Source organism: Eucyclogobius newberryi, unplaced genomic scaffold (genome assembly GCF_026437365.1).
Source record: "Eucyclogobius newberryi isolate DKJ021-1_F unplaced genomic scaffold, fEucNew1.0.hap1 SCAF_1, whole genome shotgun sequence".
Lineage (NCBI taxonomy): Eukaryota > Metazoa > Chordata > Actinopteri > Gobiiformes > Gobiidae > Eucyclogobius > Eucyclogobius newberryi.
In genome coordinates this window covers 52,107,433-52,119,382 of record NW_027315723.1, presented here as the reverse complement: position 1 = coordinate 52,119,382, position 11,950 = coordinate 52,107,433, and the positions used below count along the sequence as shown (strand labels likewise).

The following is an 11,950-nucleotide window of genomic DNA, read 5'->3' as shown; positions in this document are numbered from 1 at the left end:
TGGGTCGGGTATGGGTCGGGTCTGGGTCGGGTATGGGTCGGGTCTGGGTCGGGTATGGGTCGGGTATGGGTCGGGTATGGGTCGGGTATGGGTCGGGTCTGGGTCGGGTATGGGTCGGGTATGGGTCGGGTATGGGTCGGTCTGGGTCAGGTATGGGTCGGGTATGGGTCGGGTATGGGTCAGGTCTGGGTCAGGTCTGGGTCGGGTCTGGGTCGGGTCTTGGTCGGTCTGGGTCGGGTCTGGGTCGGTTCTGGGTCGGGTCTTGGTCGGTCTGGGTCGGGTATGGGTCGGGTATGGGTTGGGTATGGGTCGGGTCTGGGTCAGGTCTGGGTCGGGTATGGGTCGGGTATGGGTCGGGTCTGGGTCAGGTCTGGGTCGGGTATGGGTCGGGTATGGGTCAGGTATGGGTCGGGTATGGGTCGGGTATGGGTCGGGTCTGGGTCAGGTCTGGGTCGGGTATGGGTCGGGTATGGGTCGGGTATGGGTCGGGTCTGGGTAGGGTCTGGGTCGGGTCTTGGTCGGTCTGGGTCGGGTATGGGTCAGGTCGGGTATGGGTCGGGTCTGGGTCAGGTCTGGGTCGGGTATGGGTCGGGTATGGGTCGGGTATGGGTCGGGTCTGGGTCAGGTCTGGGTCGGGTATGGGTCGGGTATGGGTCGGGTCTGGGTCGGGTCTGGGTCGGGTATGGGTCGGGTATGGGTCGGGTCTGGGTCGGGTATGGGTCGGGTATGGGTCGGGTCTGGGTCGGGTATGGGTCGGGGTCATGTCCAGTGCTTACTGTCGGCGGGCCCCGTGCAGAGCAGGTCCGAGGCCCCTCCGCTGCCCTGTTCTGCCAGGTCTGAGGCCATCCTGAGGTCCTCCAGCCATCGCTCCATCTCAGACGCACAGCTGCAGGAAACACAAGCACCGTTTCCATGGTAACGGAGCAAATGCAGAAGTCCACGTGACATGTCAAACAGACCAGGCATTTTTTACTCCGACACTTTTATCGAGTTTATAAAGTCATTTGTTTAATTCCTACAATGTCAAAAGAGGAAGTGATCGTGTAGCTCATGTTTGAATCATTCAAACAATAATGTAAAGAATCTAAATCATCTAAATCTAAAGTAAAGTGACAACACTCCAGACCCGAGCCGTGCAGATGAATACCACCTATATTCATATTTCAGAGTCACATTCATCATTCACGTGTTGTGATGGTTTATGGTGAAGGTCACATGGTGTCGTACCTCGCCGCCGCCACCACAGACTGTCTCTGCCCGAGCAGCGTGAAGGAGTGTGCCACGCCCCATTCCTCCTCGCTCTTCCGGACCTGACAGAGCACAGGGAAAACAAGGTGAGACCAACACCACCAACACGGGGGCCCGGGGGGGGGCTCGGGCGTACCGTCATCCCGAAGAGGGGCAGCTGTCCGTGCACTTTGAACTGATTGGCCGCCGTCATCCCACGACTTGTGTACAACAAGCAGTCACTGAACTGAGGACGAGAAGAAGGAGTGAGAGCCTCGGGACAACCAACATGTCCCTGCTGTCGGAGGGGGACGAGGAGGACGAGGGGAGGAGGGGGACGAGGAGGACGAGGGGAGGAGGGGGACGAGGAGGACGAGGGGAGAAGGACGGGGAGGGAGGGGGACGAGAGAAGGAGGGGGACGAGGGGAGAAGGAGGGGGACGAGTAGGACAAGGGGAGAAGGAGGGGGACGAGGAGGACGAGGGGAGAAGGAGGGGGACGAGTAGGACGAGGGGAGAAGGAGGGGGACGAGGGGAGAATGAGGGGGAGGAGGGGGAAGAGGGGAAAGAGGGGAGAATGAGGGGGAGGACAGAGGGATGTTCCGTACCAGGAAGAACATCCGCTGTTGCAGACCTTTCCCCGACAGTTTGCTGAGGCAGCCCAGGCGGATGAACTCCTGCAGGTCAAGCACAGAACAACATCTGATATACAACGTGTCACGTGACCAATCTTTACCCAATCATAACACTTCAAAACATGTTTCCAAAATCTTTACAACTTTAAATTTGGATCAGAACATTGCAGAAAATGGCATTAAACCGACCCATCTCCATGGAGACGAGCAGGAGACGCCCCAAACAAGGATCTCTTATCTGATAAAAGGGTCTGTAATGAGGTTAATGCCACACTGCGGGATATTCCACACAAAGCATTTTCATTGGACAAGAAAGTCATGGAAAAGTGACACAGTTTAATGTGAGGCGTCTGCACATTATGAAATCATTAATACAAAGTTAAGTTTGATTAGTTCACAAACACAAAGTGTAGTCCTGGTTTAGTCCTGGTTTAGTCCTGGTTTAGTCCTGGTTTAGTCCTGGTTTAGTCCTGGTTTAGTCCTGGTTTAGTCCTGGTTTAGACCTGGTTTAGACCTGGTTTAGTCCTGGTTTAGACCTGGTTTAGTCCTGGTTTAGACCTGGTTTAGTCCTGGTTTAGTCCTGGTTTAGTCCTGGTTTAGACCTGGTTTAGTCCTGGTTTAGTCCTGGTTTAGTCCTGGTTTAGTCCTGGTTTAGACCTGGTTTAGACCTGGTTTAGTCCTGGTTTAGACCTGGTTTAGTCCTGGTTTAGACCTGGTTTAGTCCTGGTTTAGTCCTGGTTTAGACCTGGTTTAGTCCTGGTTTAGACCTGGTTTAGTCCTGGTTTAGTCCTGGTTTAGACCTGGTTTAGTCCTGGTTTAGTCCTGGTTTAGTCCTGGTTTAGTCCTGGTTTAGACCTGGTTTAGTCCTGGTTTAGTCCTGGTTTAGTCACTATGTGAACTCTTACTCTTCCAGGTATGGCCAGGTTTTCGATGCCCGTCAGGTCTTTCCTCAGCTCCAGAAGCTTCTGGAAGTTCTCCATCTTCATCATGGTTCCCTGAAGTTGCAAAACCATTTCGGAGATTTCTGCCAGAGCCGCTGCAGTGGGTCAGAAACAAAGACGTTATAATAATGTCGGCTGCGTGTCGGCTGCGTGTCGGCTGCGTGTCGGCTGCGTGTCGGCTGCGTGTCGGGTGTGTGTCGGGTGCGTGTCGGCTGCAGGTCGGCTGCGTGTCGGCTGCGTGTCGGCTGCGTGTCGGCTGCGTGTCGGCTGCAGGTCGGCTGCGTGTCGGCTGCAGGTCGGCTGCGTGTCGGGTGCGTGTCGGCTGCAGGTCGGCTGCGTGTCGGGTGCGTGTCGGCTGCGTGTCGGGTGCGTGTCGGCTGCATGTCGGCTGCGTGTCGGGTGCGTGTCGGCTGCGTGTCGGGTGCGTGTCGGGTGCGTGTCGGCTGCGTGTCGGCTGCGTGTCGGCTGCGTGTCGGGTGCGTGTCGGCTGCGTGTCGGCTGCGTGTCGGGTGCGTGTCGGCTGCGTGTCGGCTGCGTGTCGGGTGCGTGTCGGCTGCATGTCGGCTGCATGTCGGCTGCGTGTCGGGTGCGTGTCGGCTGCGTGTCGGCTGCGTGTCGGGTGCGTGTCGGCTGCGTGTCGGCTGCGTGTCGGGTGCGTGTCGGCTGCGTGTCGGGTGCGTGTCGGCTGCGTGTCGGGTGCGTGTCGGCTGCGTGTCGGCTGCGTGTCGGGTGCGTGTCGGCTGCGTGTCGGGTGCGTGTCGGCTGCATGTCGGCTGCGTGTCGGGTGCGTGTCGGCTGCGTGTCGGGTGCGTGTCGGCTGCGTGTCGGCTGCGTGTCGGGTGCGTGTCGGCTGCGTGTCGGCTGCGTGTCGGGCGCTCACCTCTGCAGTCCCTGAAGTCCTCGTGGGTGGGAGCGTAGTGCTTGCAGAGTCGCTCCAGGATGAGCTTGTAGTGGAGGAGGCGGTGGAGCGGCCTCAGGAGGAACACGTTGAAGGGAAGGTAACAAACTCGCTGCTGCTCAAACTCTCGACACAGCGCCTCCACTTTACGCACCGACCTACGATTTCAATCACGTTAGACTCAGTTAAAGGTGCACGATCAAAAGAAATCTAACATGCAAGGAGGAACCCAGGCCTCCCGTGTGCAGGACAAACACCTACTGAGCTACAGCCCTAATCCCTAACATAGTGCTGAATAAGCTCACCAACAAATTCATTACATTTTCATTCCATGTTGTTCAAATCCTTTCTAATGTCTGAGCATTAGAAACGACAGCGGAGCCTGTGCTCCAAGACCTGTCTCCAGGAGCTGTGGCTTCTCTTCTCCTCTGCACATGCTCAGTTAGAGCTAATGTTAGAGGGCGGAGCCTCTGAACACGAACACAGACTGAGCAGCGGCAGGAGAAGAACAAAGCTTCCTGCAGTACTGCTCAGCAGCCTGTAGAGGTCACTCAAAGACATGCTTCAGCAGCAGAAGTGAGGGGAAAACTGACCGCACGCCTCCAAACCTTTAAAGTCTTAATGGTTTTAGCTCAAGTTTAATCCTTTTATATTGTTTTTTGTATTTTGTTTTGTTTTTTGTTAAATATAAACATTCCAAAAACTTTCCAAAAACAATACAACAAAAAAGGATGCAATAATAAAGACAAACCCATTAAAAATATCATTATTTATTATTTCTGCGACTCTTTTTTGAATATTTTAATGTAGTATAATTACAAATCCAAGACAAACATCAAACTTATGAGAGAATTTAATCATAAAACTACATGTAAATGAAGAGCATTCCACTTATAATTCATTAAATTCAACTTTATCTCGCAGAATGTAAAGCTTTTAAGGCCTTACATTAAACCTTTTACTGCTTTAAGTGTCTGCACTTGCACAAGGGTGTCTAAGTTACAGGTCAGATCTGTGGAGAGGCGTAAAACATAAAAAGCAGAAGCAGAAAGGTGACACCCACCTGCACAGCTTCTCCAGTTCAACCAGGCATTCAGGATGTTTCTGGAGGTGTACGCTGAGCTGCTGCACACAAGACACACACAAGACACATTTGTAGTATTGTTTTAACAAAAGAACAGTGAAAGAACTTACCCGTAAGCCCTGAATATTTTTAAAAAGAATGTCTCCGATCCTCTGGTAGTCTCCTTTAATGTGGGCGTTGGATCGACCCTCCCTGACACACACACACAAAACACACACAACAGACAGACACGACAGACAGACACACACACACACACACAACAGACACACAAAGACATTGCAGTTACGTGTGGTGGCCAGTAGATGTCAGTGCAGTGCTAAAAGTAACTCTCTTATGTCTCTTAACAAAACCATACATTTTTTCAGAAAGCATCAAACAATGATGAGAATTCAGTTTCAGGATAATTACAAATCTATTTCCCGTCATTTTCATCTGAAATCTTTGTTTTAGTCATAGTTTAGACAATAGATTTATCTTTATGAAAAGTCGAGCTAGACAATAAGGGCTTTTTATCCTCATCACATGTGAATCATGCCTTCCAGATAAAAACTGTTTTAAAAAGCTCATTTAAGCTTTTTACTACAATTTGTGGACGACAGAAATCATAAAATACTGATGTCAACGTCCACAAAGGTCAGTTATCGGCCTCAAAAGAGAGCGAGTCCCTGAAGAGCAAACATGAGTGAGCGAAGCCAACGGTTACACAACGATGGGCCTCGCCACACAACGATGGGCCTCGCCACATGTCAACACAAGAGGCTGTGTTTGTGTCAAAGCCGTTGAATCAGCTGCTGCTCCTGAACACACTGTCCCACTCAGAATAAAGACATTCTTAATATTCAAAGTCAATGTGACAAACCACTGTGCCAGCCTTTGCTCCACCTCCTTCAAAAAGCCCTCGTGGAACTTGTAGACCGGCTCGTAGCTGGACAAAATGAGGTTCTTGACTGAAGTTGAGAACGCCTCATCGCTCGCAACTGCCTTCTGGAAGGACTGAAGCAGACGAACAAGCACATTAAAACTCAATTAGGACAGAAACGGCAGCTACAGATAAAAGTCAAACATGGTGTTTTTGAACATTTGACTTCAGCAGAGGGTTAGGGTTAGCAGACGACACGGCGCTGAAGATGTTCACGTGAAGATGTGAGAGAACAAAGAGGTTTAAACAGCTTTTGTCTCACGCTGGAGACAAAAACCACAGCCGAGTCCAAGGACAGAAGGTTTCCATGTGAGACGGTCTGTGCGCTGCACAACAGCACTGTGGGGTCAAAGGTCAAGGGTCTCTGTAAAAATGCAGATGTTGGAGGAGTTCATCTCATGCTAAAGACAATGGAAACATCTCACAGAGGCACAACTGACGCTTATGAATTATATGGCCATAATAATGTAAAGACGAGACGCCAGCTGAGCCCAGCGAGGGTCTGTGCCGGGCCCTCAGCCTGTGGGTCTGTGCCGGGCCCTCAGGCCCTGGGTCTGTGGCGGGCCCTCAGCCTGTGGGTCTGTGCCAGGCCCTCAGGCCCTGGGTCTGTGCCGGGCCCTCAGCCTGTGGGTCTGTGCCGGGCCCTCAGGCCCTGGGTCTGTGGCGGGCCCTCAGCCTGTGGGTCTGTGCCAGGCCCTCAGGCCCTGGGTCTGTGCCGGGCCCTCAGCCTGTGGGTCTGTGCCGGGCCCTCAGGCCCTGGGTCTGTGGTGGGCCCTCAGGCTGTGGGTCTGTGCCGGGCCCTCAGGCCCTGGGTCTGTGGCGGGCCCTCAGGCCCTGGGTCTGTGCCGGGCCCTCAGCCTGTGGGTCTGTGCCGGGCCCTCAGGCCCTGGGTCTGTGGTGGGCCCTCAGGCTGTGGGTCTGTGCCGGGCCCTCAGGCCCTGGGTCTGTGGCGGGCCCTCAGGCCCTGGGTCTGTGGCGGGCCCTCAGGCTGTGGGTCTGTGCCGGGCCCTCAGGCTGTGGGTCTGTGCCGGGCCCTCAGGCCCTGGGTCTGTGGCGGGCCCTCAGGCCCTGGGTCTGTGCCGGGCCCTCAGCCTGTGGGTCTGTGCCGGGCCCTCAGGCCCTGGGTCTGTGGTGGGCCCTCAGGCTGTGGGTCTGTGCCGGGCCCTCAGGCCCTGGGTCTGTGGCGGGCCCTCAGGCCCTGGGTCTGTGGCGGGCCCTCAGGCTGTGGGTCTGTGCCGGGCCCTCAGGCTGTGGGTCTGTGCCGGGCCCTCAGCCTGTGGGTCTGTGCCGGGCCCTTAGGCCCTGGGTCTGTGGCGGGCCCTCAGGCTGTGGGTCTGTGGCGTGATTGTAAATGGCACAGTGACTACTGTGAAGGCGGGGCCAGGGGCCAGTTTCAGAGGCGTGGTTACCTTGGTCACCACCTGCAGGTCCTTGAGGTAGGTCCGCTCTGTGGTCAGCAGCTCTTTGGCGATGAAGTACGCCTTGTCTGTTGGAAACTTCTGGACAAACAACAAGACTTTAGTCTAAACCTTAATAACGCCGGCGGTCAGCGCAGCCACACCTTCCTCCGGGCCTCCTCCTCATCCTCGTTGCGGACGTAGCCGGCGTCCATGAGCAGTGGACTGGTCAGAGGGGACAGCTGCCCACCATCCGGACTCTGAGGGGCAGAACCCACGTCCTGCCCGTTCACCGGGGCAGTGCCGTTAACGGCCACATGGGGGCTTCCCAGGGGAGAGTCTTCTGAACCTGGAGGAGAGAGAAGGAAAGGACATGAGGAAAACACCGGCCAGAGGGAGAAAAGAGCTGACAGAGTACCACCGGTCAAGAGGAAAATGTGATATATTAGATTAGGACATTAGTGTTGAGCCAAAGTGGAAGTAATGAAGTGAAAGAAGGTTTTAGTTCTGTTAATCTGAAGGTGAAAAAAGAACAGATTTGTTTAAAGGAGACATATAGTGCAGATCATCTTTAATGATCTTTAATGATCTTTAAACCTTGTGACAACAGTGACTCCTCCTGGTTTGTCCTGTAACTGAGGCTCCGCCCACATCCCTGTACTTAGACTCTTGAGTTTAGATGATCACATGACACATGTGTCACATGCGTCATGTGACACATGTGACAAACACATGAAAGACAATCTGCTGCTGCTACAGGGAAATGTCACTCTGAGGAGGCAGGGCTCTAGATCAATATTACAGTTTGAATGAACAAAAATGTAAAATGATAATTTATGATATATTTTATTACAAAGTACATGAAAAAGCATCATACGTCTCCTTTAAACGTCTGGAGTTTTTGGTTATGAAATGAAGTCATAGTAACTGTTGCTTTATGGACGTTCACTGCCCAGAGCCAAAAGGTGAATATAACGTACTAATGATATAAAGTGGATTTTAGAGATTCTACTAAATGTACAAATGCACATTTATATTTTAAAGAGCGTTTGAGGCGACTCACGTCTCGAGAGTCAATGTGTTATGAACATTTAAATGAGACAAACGATTATAGAAGCTACTTCTACCAACACTACAAGACGGGCTACAAAGTACTAGAGTAGAACTTCATACTTGCCCTTCTTTCCACAGAGTCCACAGTTACACACCCCACGGCATCAAGGGTAAAACCTGTGATCTGTCAGGGGGGCTACGAAGAAACTCACCCGCGAAGAAGACTACGAACGCCCCTGTGCAGCACACGCACAACCACGTCTACACTACACTACCACACAGGGCGACGCGCAACCACACACAGGGCGATACACACTCCCACACACAGAGGGCGATACACACTCCCACACACAGGGCGATACACACTCCCACACACAGGGGGCGATACACACTCCCACACACAGGGCGACACACACTCCCACACACAGGGGGCGATACACACTCCCACACACAGGGCGACACACACTCCCACACACAGGGCGACACACACTCCCACACACAGAGGGCGATACACACTCCCACACACAGGGCGATACACACTCCCACACACAGGGGGCGATACACACTCCCACACACAGGGGGCGATACACACTCCCACACACAGGGGGCGATACACACTCCCACACACAGGGGGCGATACACACTCCCACACACAGGGGGCGATACACACTCCCACACACAGAGGGGGCGATCCACACTCCCACACACAGGGCGATACACACTCCCACACACAGGGGGCGATACACACTCCCACACACAGGGCGACACACACTCCCACACACAGGGCGACACACACTCCCACACACAGGGCGACACACACTCCCACACACAGGGCGATACACACTCCCACACACAGGGGGCGATACACACTCCCACACACAGGGGGCGATACACACTCCCACACACAGGGGGCGATACACACTCCCACACACAGGGGGCGATACACACTCCCACACACAGGGGGCGATACACACTCCCACACACAGGGGGCGATACACACTCCCACACAGAGGGCGACACACACTCCCACACACAGGGCGACACACACTCCCACACACAGGGCGACACACACTCCCACACACAGGGCGATACACACTCCCACACACAGAGGGCGATACACACTCCCACACACAGGGCGACACACACTCCCACACACAGGGCGACACACACTCCCACACACAGGGCGACACACACTCCCACACACAGGGCGATACACACTCCCACACACAGAGGGCGATACACACTCCCACACACAGGGCGATACACACTCCCACACACAGGGCGACACACACTCCCACACACAGGGGGCGATACACACTCCCACACACAGAGGGCGATACACACTCCCACACACAGGGCGACACACACTCCCACACACAGGGGGCGATACACACTCCCACACACAGAGGGCGATACACACTCCCACACACAGGGGGCGACACACACTCCCACACACAGGGGGCGATACACACTCCCACACACAGGGCGATACACACTCCCACACACAGAGGGCGATACACACTCCCACACACAGAGGGCGATACACACTCCCACACACAGGGCGATACACACTCCCACACACAGGGGGCGATACACACTCCCACACACAGGGGGCAACACACACTCCCACACACAGGGCGATACACACTCCCACACACAGGGCGATACACACTCCCACACACAGAGGGCGATACACACTCCCACACACAGGGGGCAACACACACTCCCACACACAGGGCGATACACACTCCCACACACAGAGGGCGATACACACTCCCACACACAGGGGGCGATACACACTCCCACACACACAGGGCGATACACACTCCCACACACACAGGGCGATACACACTCCCACACACAGGGGGCGATACACACTCCCACACACAGGGCGATACACACTCCCACACACAGGGGGCGATACACACTCCCACACACAGGGCGACACACACTCCCACACACAGGGCGACACACACTCCCACACACAGGGCGACACACACTCCCACACACAGGGCGACACACACTCCCACACACAGGGCGATACACACTCCCACACACAGGGGGCGATACACACTCCCACACACAGGGGGCGATACACACTCCCACACACAGGGGGCGATACACACTCCCACACACAGGGCGACACACACTCCCACACACAGGGCGACACACACTCCCACACACAGGGGGCGACACACACTCCCACACACAGGGCGATACACACTCCCACACACAGGGGGCGATACACACTCCCACACACAGGGCGATACACACTCCCACACACAGGGGGCGATACACACTCCCACACACAGGGCGACACACACTCCCACACACAGGGCGACACACACTCCCACACACAGGGCGACACACACTCCCACACACAGGGCGACACACACTCCCACACACAGGGCGATACACACTCCCACACACAGGGGGCGATACACACTCCCACACACAGAGGGCGATACACACTCCCACACACAGGGGGCGATACACACTCCCACACACAGAGGGCGATACACACTCCCACACACAGAGGGCGATACACACTCCCACACACAGGGGGCGATACACACTCCCACACACAGAGGGCGATACACACTCCCACACACAGGGCGACACACACTCCCACACACAGAGGGCGATACACACTCCCACACACAGAGGGCGATACACACTCCCACACACAGGGCGACACACACTCCCACACACAGGGGGCGATGGAGGTGAAAACACAATCTGGTCATAACCAAAGCTGGATTTCACGTTGCTTTATTGATTCTAGGTCTCACAGTTTCACAGATGAGAAAAGAAGAGACAGAAAGTGTTTGAAAAGAAGAACATTGCCGTGTTAAACGAGCGCTGGCAAAATGAAACGTGCCGCATCAACATTCACATTCTCAGTCCGAACAGCGTGATCATGTTTGAGGCTCACACCACAGAAGAAGCAGAACAAACAGAAGAAGCAGAACAAACAGAAGAAGCAGAACAAACAGAAGAAGCAGAACAAACAGAAGAAGCAGAACAAACAGAAGAAGCAGAACAAACAGAAGAAGCAGAACAAACAGAAGAAGCAGAACAAACAGAAGAAGCAGAACAAGGCCTTTCCAACGCTCGTCTTCTGTTTGGAACCTTGAACATGACATGTCAAACATGACAGCTTTCCAATCCAAAATCATACAAGTGCAAAGACATGGTGGAACAATCTGCTAAACACACTAGTATTTTGCAAGTTTGAGAAGCCATTTGAGTCAATACAAAGTGTGAAAAGAAAGAGACAACAGTTTATAACATGCATTTAGAGAAGCAGATCTGGTGTTAGCAGTTTGACCAGCGACATGCTTCAGTGCGTGTGGAAAGCAGCAGGAAGCAGTGACCATACATACAAGTCGTACAAGAGAAGAAATGTGCGCTTCAAGACACATAAAACACATTCCTAGTGTTTCATTTACAATGTCACATTTTCACATGTCAGTCTAAACCTGCATCGCAAAAAACACTGATTATTAACGGGTGAAAACACAAACTGTGTCGAGTGTTTAGCAAGTGAAGGCCGAGCAAAGCACATGCCGAGACTGGGCACAGTGTCCACAGGACGTCCCATCGTGAAGTTAAACTTTTGTGTGAAAAACAAATAAAACGACAGAAAATAAAAGGTGGTTAATATAGAAACACAGCTTGAGCCTTTCAAACGTACGAGACGCATCGTTTTGTTCCTGGAAGTATAAAACGTGGCTTTGCCCACAACAGAAAGCTACAAGACAAAGAACATGGAACATGAGGCTAGCGGCTAGCTAG

The 11,950-nt window shown here is 53.6% G+C and overlaps 1 protein-coding gene across 2 annotated transcripts in view; it reads right to left on the bottom strand.

Annotated features, from left to right (window-relative positions):
- The window catches only part of LOC140362564 (FERM, ARHGEF and pleckstrin domain-containing protein 1-like), a 73,836-nt gene that overhangs the window by 7,698 nt on the left and 54,188 nt on the right, over positions 1 to 11,950 (bottom strand). The window contains exons 14-24 of one of the 2 annotated variants that reach the window (XM_072448658.1): positions 7,264 to 7,448; positions 7,112 to 7,198; positions 5,643 to 5,776; positions 4,894 to 4,975; positions 4,763 to 4,824; positions 3,682 to 3,857; positions 2,766 to 2,896; positions 1,834 to 1,902; positions 1,385 to 1,474; positions 1,228 to 1,310; positions 777 to 886 (exon numbers count right to left, since the gene is read on the bottom strand). In XM_072448658.1, the coding sequence (XP_072304759.1) occupies positions 777 to 886; positions 1,228 to 1,310; positions 1,385 to 1,474; positions 1,834 to 1,902; positions 2,766 to 2,896; positions 3,682 to 3,857; positions 4,763 to 4,824; positions 4,894 to 4,975; positions 5,643 to 5,776; positions 7,112 to 7,198; positions 7,264 to 7,448 (1,209 nt within the window). Of the gene's footprint in view, positions 1 to 776; positions 887 to 1,227; positions 1,311 to 1,384; positions 1,475 to 1,833; positions 1,903 to 2,765; positions 2,897 to 3,681; positions 3,858 to 4,762; positions 4,825 to 4,893; positions 4,976 to 5,642; positions 5,777 to 7,111; positions 7,202 to 7,263; positions 7,449 to 11,950 lie in introns of both variants that reach the window. The other variant, XM_072448650.1, reaches the window with a different exon arrangement.